The sequence below is a fragment of the Chiroxiphia lanceolata genome, chromosome 26 (assembly GCF_009829145.1).
Source record: "Chiroxiphia lanceolata isolate bChiLan1 chromosome 26, bChiLan1.pri, whole genome shotgun sequence".
NCBI classification, from domain to species: Eukaryota; Metazoa; Chordata; class Aves; order Passeriformes; family Pipridae; genus Chiroxiphia; species Chiroxiphia lanceolata.
The window spans coordinates 2,721,677-2,735,983 of record NC_045662.1 but is presented as its reverse complement, the minus strand read 5'-3'; the positions used below and the strand labels follow the sequence as shown (position 1 = coordinate 2,735,983).

At 44.4% G+C, this 14,307-nt stretch overlaps 1 protein-coding gene across 4 annotated transcripts in view; it reads left to right on the top strand.

The window, feature by feature from the left end:
- Positions 1–14,307, top strand: part of TLK2 (tousled like kinase 2) — a 44,161-nt gene that overhangs the window by 21,677 nt on the left and 8,177 nt on the right. For all 4 annotated transcript variants that reach the window (XM_032711284.1, XM_032711283.1, XM_032711282.1 and 1 more), the window contains 8 exons: positions 653–745; positions 1,926–2,036; positions 3,378–3,514; positions 5,200–5,352; positions 9,228–9,294; positions 11,123–11,220; positions 11,530–11,611; positions 13,291–13,382. In XM_032711284.1, the coding sequence (XP_032567175.1) occupies positions 653–745; positions 1,926–2,036; positions 3,378–3,514; positions 5,200–5,352; positions 9,228–9,294; positions 11,123–11,220; positions 11,530–11,611; positions 13,291–13,382 (833 nt within the window). The remainder of the gene's footprint in view (positions 1–652; positions 746–1,925; positions 2,037–3,377; positions 3,515–5,199; positions 5,353–9,227; positions 9,295–11,122; positions 11,221–11,529; positions 11,612–13,290; positions 13,383–14,307) is intronic.

Here is a 14,307-nt window from a genome sequence, read left to right as displayed (position 1 = left end):
TGAGATGTGCTGCACCCCATAAAACTTTCCAAATAGGTTTCACTCGAGAGCTGTAAAGCTCCTGTCCCCAGTGGGCACTAATACAACAATTTGTCAGAAACAAAAGCTTGTGCTCAATATTCCTGCTGTCCATCTGTTGGAATGTTTTACAATGAAGACTTGTGTTTTCTGTCAAGACCACTTTAGAACCCACAGGTGCTGTCTCTGTCTGCAGGTGGTTGTCTGTGCCCATCAAAGATCTCATAAACTTGATATTCCACCTGAGGGCTGGGATTTGGTGGGTTTTGTCTTAAGCCTTTTCCCTATACAAGCTTTCCTGCACAGAGACCACCAAGGAGTGGGCAGAGCTCAACTATAAAGCTAAAATTTGCAGGACACAGGATATTGTAGCCTGTTCAGAGTTCCCAGTTTGTGTTCTCCAGAGCAGCTCTGTGCTGGCTGACTGCCCCTGCTGTGCTGGAGGAGCCCCCCATGCAAACCCAAAGTGAATAATGGAGAAAATTCTTCCCCTGACTCCAAGGATGCAGGGGATCAGTCCTTCTTAGACCCAGCTGTTCAGAGCAGAGGGGGTTCCACTGGGATGTTATTTGCTGACTATCTGAAACATTCCCTTTTTGTCCTAAACGTGGTTTATGGTGATTTTTCCCTACAGTCCGACCTCACAATGGAAAAAATATCTGCACTAGAAAACAGTAAGAACTCTGACTTGGAGAAGAAGGAGGGGAGGATAGATGACTTATTAAGAGTAAGTATTTAAAGTGGGGCAACTCTTCTAAAAAGCTGCTATTTAAAGTTACCTGGAATGCTTGTGCCAGCCAGGCTGCAGAGCAGGATTTTGTACACCAGCTGTAGAACCAACACACTTGCAAGGTAAAACAAATCCAAGTGCAGGATAATTGTCTGGCTTGTAGACACTGTGTTTGGGCCTGCTTGAATCCACCAGCAGTGACTGTGGCTTTTGTGCAGCAGCCTCTCAGTACCTGGGGAGTTGTGTTCTGAAATGCTCGTTCAGGAGAGTCAGTGATGTGTGGAGAGATGAGGAGAACATCTTTTGGTCAAACCAAAAGAGTAAAACTCTTAACCCATTGGTATTCTTCAGTAAAAGATAAATACCTTTAAATCAAGGATCTTGTCTTAATGGAGAAGTTCTAATTGATGTACCTTTCATCAGCTGGAGAGGCAGCTCTTGTGAAGTGTCAAAAAGCATTAGAAAGCACATTAAAGGGAGGAGAGGGAAGGCTCTCTGTGTGTGTGTCTGGTCTCAGCATCTGAAAGAAAATAATCTGTGAAGCAGGAAGTAGATTTTTTAAAAAATTATTATTAATATTACCATTCACTGTTTATCAGAAGCCAGACTATTGGTTGGAAGGGAGATGGTCAAATTTAAGTTTCTCTCAATGCAAATGGCTGCAGATCCAATCGTGCTGTGTGTTACACAGCAGCTGCTGCTGGCAGCAGTCTGTGTAGAGGGGCTCATGGATAGTGATTTAAACAAGAATTTCACTGAAAGTGCAAAGTGAGTTCCCCCATCCTTTTCCTCTGCCAATATTGTGGCTAAAGAGGAAGGATAGTCCAGGAATGACTAAGCTATTTTGAGACTTGGTAGCTGGGGCAAGGTCTTAAATGTTTTAAGATGTTTTTTTAAAAAAATCCCTTTCCTTGTGTTAGTCTGTTCCTTACCTGTAAACCAGGATGATAGAACTCACCTGTTCTAGAGGGGTGTTCAGATGTGAGTGAGTTAAAAATTTAAGTTTGTCTTGGATGTTTTGCCAAGAGGAACCTGTTCCTTTTTTCCTTATCCTGCTGGTTTGCTGACTTTAATCTGCTCCCTAGAGCTAACTGGAGAAACTTCTGCCTAGGTGATGCTTAGTTTGGCTCTTCTCAGTGGTTTAAAGTCACAGGCTTTGTTCTCTGTTCACTTTTAGGCCAACTGTGATTTGAGGAGGCAGATTGATGAGCAGCAGAAGATGCTGGAGAAGTACAAGGAGCGGTTGAATCGATGTGTAACGATGAGCAAGAAGCTTCTTATAGAAAAGGTGAGCAGGGGACATCTCTGCAGGCACAATTCACATCCTTGGAAACATCTGAACAGTAAAAACCTCCTCCTCTCGCTGCAGTGATGAAAGACAACTGGAATTCTGCCTTGAATTATTTCTCTGCAAATAAGAACACAATCCAAAGACCGAAATGGTTCAGAATGTTGGGATTTGGTTACTTTTCACAGTCGCAGTGATCTCTTGCTTGAGTGAAATAGAGCTCTAAATGTAGCAGGCATTGCTTGATTTGGAGACTCATGCACTTTAAAAGCAACCCTGTGCAGATCTGCTCTGGGACATGGGCAGGTGATTTAGACCTTTCCTTCTTTCCAAGGGGCAAAGCTGGAGATCGTTGCTTTGTGTAACACTGAAACCAACACATTAAAGACACCGGGGCCAGTGCCAGGCTGCTGTTTACCAGTGTCCAGCCTGCTCAGTGTTGAAAGGTTTCCAGCTTTCCTGATGGCTAAACAGTGGGGGGGTTTGATTGCTCTTTCACCTGTTGGCCAATTACACCTATTGTTTGTGGGCACTGGATGGGCAAAACCCCCGGGGTGCTGGCTGGTACGTGCAGTCTGTTTGAGTTGCTTTTGTCACAGAGCTGATTGTTCTTGGCTGACTGGGACTCCCCTCTCTGGGAGGATTTGTGACTCTGGGCAAGGTGTTAAGTAGGCCTGGCTTTCAGAGTGGTACTTAGGGCTCCAGTGGGGAGCTTCCCAGGCTCATCTTTAATCCTGTCTCGCTGAAACTTTGCTGTTCTTGTCTCAGGCCTTGGAAATTTGTTCTCACTTCCCAGAAACACTCTGTACAGAAACCACCAAAACACTCTGTGACAGACACCACCACCAGTGTTTATGCATGTTGGTGACCTAACTGAGGTTGTGTCACGTCTGGGCATGGTACAAGTCTAGGACTGAGCTGGCTGATGACTGTATCTTACTCTTAAGTGATCCAAGGTGTATTTTCTTTCTCCATCACCTGATTGAGTCAATAAGGGCCTGATTAGAGCCAGACCTGTGGTCTAGCTAAGCTACAGGCACAAAGGGACAGCTTTAATCCTGCTGCCAGGCTGATTTCAGCTGATCATAGGATGGGTGAGCTGCCCAGGGAATAATCAGGAGGGAAAAGTGAGGCTGAAATACCAGGAAGGAGGTGAACAAATACTTGTCAAACCTCTGTGAAGCACCAGCAGTAACCTGCTCAATGATCAGCTGCATTTCAGATAAGCAGAACCGAAACAATAGAAAGCCCTAAGAACTGGTGGTGATTTAAAACAGGGCACAGCTCTTTAGCTGCTAATTTATGGCTTGTATTTTCACATGTGCTGGGTTTTGTTTGCAGTCCAAGCAGGAGAAGATGGCCTGCAGGGATAAGAGCATGCAGGACAGGCTGAGGCTGGGGCACTTCACCACGGTGCGGCACGGCGCGTCCTTCACCGAGCAGTGGACAGACGGCTACGCCTTCCAGAACCTCATCAAGTGAGGACAAACAGGACCTTCTTTAACTTCACAGGCAGAAATGTCCAAAGGAAGCAGTTGTGTGTGATGCCCTTGCATGTCAGAGTGTGAGAATGGTGTGAGTGATGCGTGGAAGGATCAGACAGGAACTACTGATAATGGGGAACGATTTCACACTGAAGGAGGAAATACGTTTCCACTGAAAGCTCCAGAGACTTGAACTGGAATGAAATGGTTGGAGTGGGTTGGAAAGCCCTGTTGGGAATCCTCAGTGCACCCACTCTCTACAACTCCCTGACAGGAGGGTGTAGCCAGGTGAGGGTCAGTCTTTTCTCCCAGGAACCAGCAGCAGGACAAGAGGGCACAGTCTTAAGCTGCACCAGGGAAGGTTTAAGTTGGACATTGGGAAGAAGGTCTTTACAGAGAGAGTGATTGGCACTGGAATGGGAGGTGGTGGAGTCACCATCTCTGGAGGTGTTTAAGAAGAGACTGGATGTGGCATCAGTGCCATGCTCTGGGTGACAAGGTGGTGTTGTGGGTCAAAGGTTGGACTCGATGATCTCAGAGGTCTTTTCCAACCTCGTTGATTCCGTGACTGCTGTGCTTAGGGTGGACCAAAATCTCACATATATTATGAGTCAATCAGTTTGATTTGCATACTTGCATACATTAGTCAGGGAAGGCTAATTAGCTTGCTTTTTTTTTTTTTTCTTGAAAGTAGAAAGTAGAGAAGCTTAAAAGGGAAAATCCATACTATTTAACTTTTTCTGCCTTCTGGTAACAGTGATCAAAGGGGCTGCAGAAACCTGGAAATGAAGATCAGAGACCCTTTTATGCAGGATGTTAATGGAAATATCCAGTCAATTCCCACCTGGCCTAGACCTTTAAGTAGGACTTGGCAAATTAATTGCATTAGAGAGAGCTGTGTGTGATCCTTTAAAATCACATCTCTTCTCTGTAGTCTGATAGGGAGGTGCAGCTCTTGTTAGGCACAGATTAAGGACTTTATAATTCTTGCTTAGTTTGTGCTGTAAGACATGGAGGAAATACTTTTGGAATACTTACCTGCAGTGTCTTCTTAAAAGGGAATTAAGTATGTAAATGCTTAAGTCATTTAGACTTGAATTTCAAGAGTGCTTTTATCACTTCAAAATGTTTCCAGAGATAGTCTTTTTATCTTGGAGGAGAGGCTGTTTCTTAGTGAAATCGGGAATGGTGTTGGTTATAATTTAGAGAACTTAGGGTAGTTTAACTGTACCTTTGAAGTATAAAGATACTTTGTCAGGCAGTACCAGCCTTCAGGAACAGTTTTAACAGGAAAATCTTGAGATTTAGAACAGAGCCTTCTAGGAAAAAGTACGTGGAAAGTTAGTGACTTACCATGGATCCTGGGTTTCCGTGAGGGTAGCGACTCCTTGGTTTTGGATATCCTCTGCATGAATAAAACCTTTCACTCATTGCAGGGTTTCTGTGAGCCAGGAAAAGAATCCCCTTTTCATGTAAAAATACCTTTTAAAGATCTGACTCATCACGTTTGGCACATCCCCCCCTTTTTCTGTACGAAAACATTTCGTTTCTAATCCTCCGAGTACGACCCGTTTGGGACTCCTCGCTCCGATCTGGTGAGAGCAGATGCTGAAGACAACCAAGTGCACACCCTTCATGGTTGTTGTTTTTTTTTTTGTTTTCTGCTCTCTGCTTTCCAGGCAACAGGAAAGGATAAATTCCCAGCGGGAAGAAATAGAAAGACAACGAAAAATGTTGGCAAAGAGGAAGCCCCCGGCCATGGGACAGACCCCCCCTGCCAGCAACGAGCAGAAGCAGCGCAAGAACAAGACCAACGGGGCAGAAAATGAAACGTAGGTTCCATCCAGGGCCTTCTTTGGGGGCACTGCAAAGCCACAGGCTTTGGTTAGAGAGCATGGAATATCTCCTGGGAAATGGAAGCTTGCCCTTGCCTCCAGGCTTCGCTCCATGCACAAATGAGTATTGTGGAATTAGCCTGGCACTCAGCAACATCTGGCTGCAGTTCTAAATAGTTTTCATTGGAGTAAAACAAGGATCATTGCTGAGTCCAGACTTTGTATATGAGCTTAACTTTATTTCTTTTGAATGCAGTAACTTTTTCAGTATTTGGAAAGTGGGGTCTGACTTAAGTGTTGCAAGTTCAGAATTAGTATCAGTATCAGGGTAGGACACGTGGTGCACTTTTCGTAAGGAAAACAAAATTATACACCTTGAGAAGCCTTGATTTCTATGGACTTTCTGGGGAGAATTGTGAGTTTGAATTTTCAAACAATGAATTTGGGATGCTGAAGAAATCAGATGCTCTCTGTAGAGACAGAGCACTGAGCACTGGCCTGTGTCCCCAGAGCAGTCTTTCACACACACCTGAGTTGGGGAAGTGGAAAGACAGTGGAAGTGCTACTCTTTCTTCTTAAAGACTTTTTTTCCCCTACCTCTTTTGAAGTTACTGATGTTCCAAGAGTCTTTATATTCTTAGAGAGTAAAGCTGGGTCTCACAAGAAATTTACACCATTATTTTTTGGAAGTTTTTATGATTGGAAATACATTAGTCAGAGACTTACCCCTCCATTCTATCAGTTCCCTTTACAGACCCCATTTCCTTGCTGTGGGCAATACCATAACTCTCAGTGACACTTTTCATTTTGCACTGTTAAATCTCCTGGGCTTGATTTGAACTCCAAGTTCCTGAAGCCCTTTGAATTCTTGTCCTGGATCTTTAAAAGGGCACGTGAAGCAACAGCTCCCACTGCCTTGTGCAGTCACAGCAGAGATGGCACTGGGTGAATCCTGATGTTCAGGGTGCCCTCAGCAACCAGGGCAGTACCCCCAGATGGCATCCAAGAGGGCAAAGAACTAACTTGATTGGAGTCATTTACCCCTCATTCTGGCCAAGTGAGCTTGAAAAGAGCTAAATAAAACTTCCAGGTTGTCCTTCTGCATTGCAAGGGTTGAGGTGGGAGCAGCCAGTGGAATGGCAGTTCAGGGATATTTTGCAGTGTTGCTGTTCATCGTGGTAAACTTTGACTTCTAAGGGGTGGGATGAGCTTTCCCCATGTTTGTGGGGATGTTTTTCCCCAGCAGACTGGTGCAGCTGTGGTGTGGATTATTCTGGAGATGTGGCAGGACAGGTCTTGATGGGAATGGTCATGTCTGTGGTACTGAGTGAACTTCTGCCTGTGCTGAGGTTGTGACCTCACCCAGCTTTGCCAGACTCTGCTGGGAAGCCTTTTGTGCTACCAGGTCTTTTTCTCTGGTTCTTGCTGGTTTATCATTCTTCACTTTGGGGTTTTATCATTTTAGGGTTTTATAGTTGTGGCTTAGAAGAGCTTCTTGTGGTGTGCTTGATAAAAACTGCTTGCCAGGGTATAGATGTGGTTCATGTGGAGTGTTGTAGCTTCTGAAAACATCATTTTTGCAAGTCAGCTGTAGCAACTGGACTGACTGACTACTTGCTTAATCATTAGTTACCCTGTGAGTGCATTTGTTGGACCATTGTGTATCAGGAACAAAATTTTCTGACTTTTGGAGGGAAGCTTTTTCTATGTAACTCTTACACAGAGGCTGACTTTTGGGCAATTTAAATATAAACGTTCCTAAAAGTTGAATGAGAAGCAGACAGCCAAATCCCTTTTTGATTTTTGGCTCCTCTTTGGTTCATGGCTGTTGCTGTGTCTTAAAAAGGAGAGGAAGGTCCTGTGATGCAAATTTAAACATGTGCTGTCCCAAAAGGAGTTTCTGGCTGTGAATGAGAAAAGGATTTTCATTCAGGAAGAATAATCTGCTGGGCTTGTCTAACATTCATTAGGGCAGCTTGGGCAGCCTAAAGTTGGACTAGAGGTGGTGTATTTTCAGCATGTTTGTGTGAAACAGGGCAGAGTTTGTCTCAGACCCCCATGATTTTTGAAATGGTTGCTGTAACAGGCAGCTATTTTGGGCAGTGTTGGCCTGGTGGTGCTCGTTACATCTGGTGGTACTAATTACATCCCTGCCTTAATGAGGAGACTGGTGCTGTTTAGCATTTGGGCACAAGAATATGTGCAAAGCCTGTTGCTGGTTTATTCAATTGTCTTTTTATTCCCTTATACAGCAACAGCAACCAAAGGATCACAGAAAGACCTAAACTTTTGGGATGGTCTTTTAGATTGGCTGAACCTGATTAAAATCCAGGCTGTCAGGGGGAGGGTGTGGTGTGTGAATTAGAATCACAGAATATCCTCAGTTGGAAGGGACCCACAAGAATCATCAAATCCAACTCCTTGGCCTTCAGCACACTTTTATAAGAAATGGGGCAACATGTGAACATTTATGGTACTGGCTGTGTTTAATACATATCTTTAATTTGTAATCAGCAGCTCCTTATGGTCGAGATTCCTTCAGAGGGAACTTGGCTCGTGAGTTTTGCATTAAATTTGTCAGCTAAGGATGCTTTCCACATGGTTTCAACTATGTGGACCCTCTGCATCATCAACAGAGGAGGGGAGCTGGGGCATTTCAAGATGGTTGATCAGCTGAATATTCTCTCCTCTCAAGGTCCCCCAGCCTGCACAGAGGAAGAACTTGGTCCCCTCTTGAAATTAGTTGTGGCATTGATGCTGTGGAGACCTCGTGGAGCTTTGTGTGAAGTACTGTGCAGAGCACAACTGCTATTGCAGGAATCCTCCTGGGATATCCTTTGAACTCAGTTTAGGTTCAAAAAAAGATATTTATACAGTGTCACATGCAGATCTTGTTTACAGAATAAATAGATGCAGTTGATATGGGCTTCATAGCCCTGTGTTCACATGTGATGCTTTCACCAGACTCCTTGTTGGTAGTAAGGAGACAATTAATGTACTGATTCACTTTCTAACCTTGAAGAGCTCAGCATGTCACTGAACTTCACAAGTGATGGGGTCTCTCACTGTTTCAGTGTAAGGCTGAGCTTTGCCTCTGTCCTACATGGCTATAGAATAGAATCATGGAATGAATTGGGCTGGAAGGGACCTTAAAGCTCATCCAGTCCCACCCCTGCCATGGGCAGGGACACCTTCCACCAGCCCAGGTTGCTCCAAGCCCTTTGTATAAAAGATATCAAAAGCATAAAACCTTCTTGACCAACCACCTGGGGTGGAAATTTCGCACATCGTTTACTGTCCATAAATGGGGATTATTCCCCTTATCCCATTGCTTCTCCCAACTACATGTGAGGTCCAAGATACAGTAAATTTCCCAGGATTTCCCTGGAAGCCACCTGGCAGGACCTGCAACAGGAAAAAGCTCTGAATCCCAGGTCATTGCTCTGTTTGCAGTGGCTCTGTGGCCAGGTGTGCTGCTGGTCCCAGAGGGAGTAGCTGGATTGAATTATCCAGCTTTTATTACAAAGGAAACTTTGAAAAATGAGTCAGTAAATGAAACTGTACATGGAAAAATAGGCTGTGGGATACTTGTGCTTCAGTGTGCCATATTTAAATTCGGGTTTAGCCATCTTTGTTAAAAGTCAATCCCTAGCCTAGACAGTTGGTGTTGGGGACTTGGATTTGAAATTAATGTGTTGAGATTTTAAGCTTTAGTTCTCCTTTAGATTGAGTATTAAAAAATAGGGATTGCAGAGTTCATCTAAAAAATTTTGTGCTGGCTGTTGATGTGCTCTGGGTATTTGTCAGTCCCACTGGTGATGTGTGTTCATTTTGTTGAACCCTAATGTGTTGGATCTTTCTTCTTTGTGCAGGTTAACATTAGCAGAGTATCATGAACAGGAAGAAATCTTCAAACTCAGACTAGGTCATCTTAAAAAGGTAAGAACTGACTGCAGCAAAGGCTTTTGGATGCAGTGTTCTGTGAACAAGAGCATTTCTCTGTAGAGGTCACCACTCTTTGTTTGATGAGATGTTTTTGTTGCTTGAAAGGGACAGCCAGGATTTTGTAATAATTTTTTTCCAGGGCAGTGGTATTCAGGGAAGATGTTCTTTGCTTCAATAAATAGATTTCTGTGTCCTTACAGTTAGGATTTCATGCAGAGAGTTCCACTCTTTTGATACATCTGTCACTGTGACCTGCCTGGGGCTGGGCTCTGAACGTGTCCAGCGTGGGGGAACAGGAAGGAATGGACCAAGGGAAGAAAATCAGGAGAACACAACAACAAAAAGCAGCTTTTCCAATTCTTTGCAATATTGAGTAACCAGTGTTATCAGTCCAATAAAATCTCCTGGGCTGTTGCAAACCAGTCCTGTTTAGGCAGCTGCGATGCCCATTTGTTCTCAAATGCCTTGGCTTCAGTAGGAACTGTACCTGCAGCTGAGGTTATATTTAGATAAGCTGTTGGTTACCTTGAAAGTGATTGCAGTGACCTATAAATAAGTTTTCTGGGACACTTCAACAGATGAAATTCTGAAGGAAAAAAGATAGATGTCTTCTGCCATTTCCTGGTTAGGTGTGATCTCTGCTAAGGCCAAGGAGTTTTCTTTTCCAAATGAAACAAAGAGGAAGTGGACAAATGTGCCCCTTCTTTTCTCAGGTGGTGCCTGAGCTCTACATTTATTTTTTTTTCCTGTAACCTTGACACACAGGTTGCATTCAAAGCCTCATTAATGCCTCTGTACTCCTTGGTATTTTCAGTGGAAGGGAAAGTTACTGCACACATGGAATCTGCTGGCACTGTGCCCATTGTGCTTTATTGACCTGTGAACAAAGAGAAGGGATCTGGGCAGGGCTCCACAGCTTCCACATGGCTCCAGGGGATTAACTGCAGGTCCATCTCCGCTGGCATGTGGCACTGCCACCCTGGAATGGAGGAATCCATTGGGAAATGGACCTTAATGGCAAATGAAGTAATGTGCTGGGATCGTGGCATTGTCTGAAGCTGAGCTTATCCTTCTCCACTTTTGGAAACCAGCTCATTCTTTATGTCTAAAAATAGAACCAGTTGGAAAGGGAAGGAGCAGAGTCACAAGACCAATGGGTAATGATGTCCCTTGAGTCACACACACAAACCATTCTGCTCAAGGGACACGTTTTCCTTGGGGTTTGCAGCCCTGGCCACAGGGATGGGAATTCTCGTGTCGTGTTTGAGGGCACCTGAACTTCCCACTGCATAAACACTTGTCAGAACTTCCCCAGGGCACTGAGGAACGTTCTGACCTGTTCTGGCACTGCCACTACTAATAGGACACAACGTTGTTCTCTCACATTTCCCATCCTGTCTGGATACTGCCCCATCCCCACGTGGCATCATGACATCCCTGCCCTTACTTCTGAGCGTTGTCGTCTTTCTCTTGTCCCAACAGAATTGAAATTCCTACAGAAACAGCTGCACAGTGCTTAGGGAAGGAGCAGGATCAGAGAACAAGGCTTCTTAATTACAGAGAATGTTAAAATGTGAAAAATAAGGAGGTGTAAAGAGATGTGAGCTCCTGTCTGTGTAGGTGTGAACAGAACTGCCCAGTCAGTTTTCATTCCCGTCACCTTCCACCTGACTCTTAATTGACTCTGACCATCCCTCTGCTCTCCCAGACAAGTTTTTTTGCCAGTAACCTCTTGGGAAGTGGAATTACATTTGTGTTTCCAAGTGCTACCTGCAGTATCTCACCCAGTGTCGTGTTTTCCTTTTGGTTTTCCCTTGAGCAGGAAGAAGCAGAGATCCAGGCGGAGCTGGAGCGGCTAGAGAGGGTTAGGAATCTACACATCAGGGAATTGAAAAGGATACACAATGAAGATAATTCACAGTAAGCACATGGGGTTCAGGGATAAGAACTTCAAGCAATTTTTATTTGTTCTCTTGACAGTCTCTTTTAATTTGATGTTACAACTCAACAGTCACTTGGCTGGGGGGTGGCACAGGGATATAACTTGAAGGCTTCCAAGTACATCAAGGTACCATTATATAGTCTTTTATCAGTGCAGAGTGATAAAATAGTATCAAATCTGTCAGTCATTAATAGTTTTCTGTCTGAGAGTAAGAATGTTTTTTCTCAGCTGTGCAGTAGCTGTGATTTATCTCTGTCAGTGTTCTCAAACCGTGTCTTTCTCACCAGATTTAAAGATCATCCAACGCTAAATGATAGATATTTGTTGCTACATCTTCTGGGTAGAGGTGGCTTCAGTGAAGTATATAAGGTAAATTTGAAATGGCAATCTGGGGGGGAATCTGAATGTGCAGGGAAATACTGTAGGAAGCAGAATTTCTCCACTTGTTTTCTCAATTCTGTGCATGGTTGTGAGGGGAAGAAGGGAGGACAAAGCTCCTGGTGCATCTGGCTTGCATTAGGCAGCAGAGTTGAGATTTTCGGGTGCTGCCCTTGTCCTCAGAAGGCCAAATTTCCTGCAAACATGTGTCAAGAAAATGTGGCACCAAGTCATCAAGTTTTGTCAGGACAGAGAAGCAAAGCACTCGTTTCTCCAGGTGCTGCACACAAACAGCTGCAGTGGCTCAGCCTTCCTGATGTTCAGCAAGTCTGAACATCTCTGCAAAGAAGAGAAAATAGCTGCAGTAATAAGAGCAAAGCCTGCATTTCCTGGGGGTAGAAGGCTTTGTTTCTTGTGCCTTCATTTTACACTCTGAAGTAGCAGACTGGGGGGGGGGGGTAGTTTTGGGACTTCCTTAGAACTGAGGATTCCTTGTGTGTCAGCACTCCTGACAGCCAAGACCTGTGATACTTTAAGTGCTTGCTCTTTGACTGTTGTGCTTAGAACCATTCCAGTCCTCAGTACTCCCCATCTGCTCTCAGTAGTCTTGAATTCATGTTGAATTTGGCTGGGATGAAAATAATTATGCCAATGCAAATATTGGAAACTTCACAGTGCTTTATTATTTTGATGCAGGGCAGCAATAGGTACTTAAACTAAGGGTACCAGACTGCTCAGGGGGGGAAGAAGAGAGTGTGAGCTGAGTGTGAGTTCTCTGAGCTGCTCTTTGGAGGCTTTGCTGACTAAGCAGAAAGTTTTGGCACCATGGATGAAAGCAGGAGGGTATGAATGCTTCATACCTGACTGCTCTTAAGAGTTGTAACTCTGTTATTAAAACAAAGACATGCTTGGCCCTTCTTCTCCAGGGTCTTGGCCAATCCATTAAGCATTAGGAATTAAGTAGTCAACTTTTGAGATGAACACAGAGTATCCTTGTTTGCTTACAATAGCATTTTGCCCTGTCCTGTGAATTATTAGCTGTTGCTGCTCTCAGACAGGGTAAAAGATTTCTGCATTTTTCCAAGAGCACAATTCCAGAGGCCCATTCTTTAAGGACTGTTTAAATAGTAAAAAAAGTGGAGGGGAAAATGCACAAAATCACACAGTTCTGTCATTAAATTCTCCAGCTTCTAAATATGCTGAAACATTATGCTCCAAGTTGGAGAGCTGAGCTACCAGTGTGAAACAAAGTATTGAAAAATCCTCTGTATTTTGAGTTTGGGTGGGTTTTTTTAACCGTGTGTAGAAAATGAGTTGAGGACTTGGGGGGATAATGGCAGGGTCTTTCCCAATATAATAACTGTCTATATTTTGCTAATTTGGCCTTTCTGGTCCCTTTGTAGCTCTGGTGGTAAAATGTCAGAGTAAATACAGCATGAATTAGATTCCATGGGGAAGGTCAGATCAAAGCCCAGAATATTCAATTGTTTTCAGAGTTGCTTGGTTTCATTAGTGAAACTAATTACCTCAAAATGTGGGTTTGTTTTTCCCTCACTATGTCGTAATGCTGATTTCCTGGGTGGGGATATTGGGTTGTTAGAGCTTGTCTGCTTTTGCAGTGTTAACTTGAAGTTGGGATTCCCACTGATTCTCAGCCCTTCTCTCTGCAGGCATTTGATTTAACAGAACAGAGATATGTAGCTGTGAAAATACACCAGTTAAATAAAAACTGGAGAGATGAGAAGAAAGAAAACTATCACAAGTAAGTGGGTCTGTAAAGCAGCCAGCCATGGTTCCAAACTCCTCCTGCATTTGGTTATCCAGTGTCTGCCAATTTTTTCCTGTGTTTGCCACATTTCAAAAGCCCAGTAGCTGCTTGCAAAAGTTATGGTCAGATAAAAATGTTTTAAATGTGCACACAAACAAACACAGGGTTTTGTATCAGCCCTCTGGCACCAGGTTTCAAAGCACCAGTGCTCTGTGAGGGAAGTGTTAAAGTGGCTTCTCCTCTCTGAAATGTTGAAGCTGTTTTGTGGGACACAGTTGTTCCTGCCCATCTTCCAGGTACACACCTGCATGGTTCTCCCTGAAAGCCTCCCCCTTCCCTTTGCTTCCCAGAATGATGGATCCTTTCACAGTTGGTGAGGATGTAGAATCATGGAATGACCTTAAAGACCATCTCATTCCACCCCCTGCCATGGGCAGGGACACCTCCCACCAGCCCAGGTTGCTCCAAGCCCCATCCAACCTGGCCTTGGACACTTCCAGGCATCCAGGGGCAGCCACAGCTTCTCTGGGCAACCAAAACAGTGTGGGCAGCAAATCAAGGAGAGGATTCTGCCCCTCTGCCTCTCTCAGGTGAGACCCCACCTGCAGAGCTGCCTCCAGCCCTGGGGTCCCAGCACAGGAAGGACATGGAGCTGTTGGAGCAATGGTTTGAGGGATGGAGCAGCTCTGCTGGGAGGAAAGGCTCAGAGAGTTGGGACTGTTCAGCCTGCAGAGAAGGCTCCAGAGTGACCTAACTGTGGCCTTCCAGTGCCTGAAAGGGCTACAAGAAAGATGGAGAGAGACTATTTACAGGGCCTGGAGTAAAGGACTAGGGGGAATGGCTTCCCACTGGAGGAGAGAAGGTTTAGATGGGATATTAGGAAGAAATTCTTTACTGGAAGGCTTTTGCTGTTGGTAGC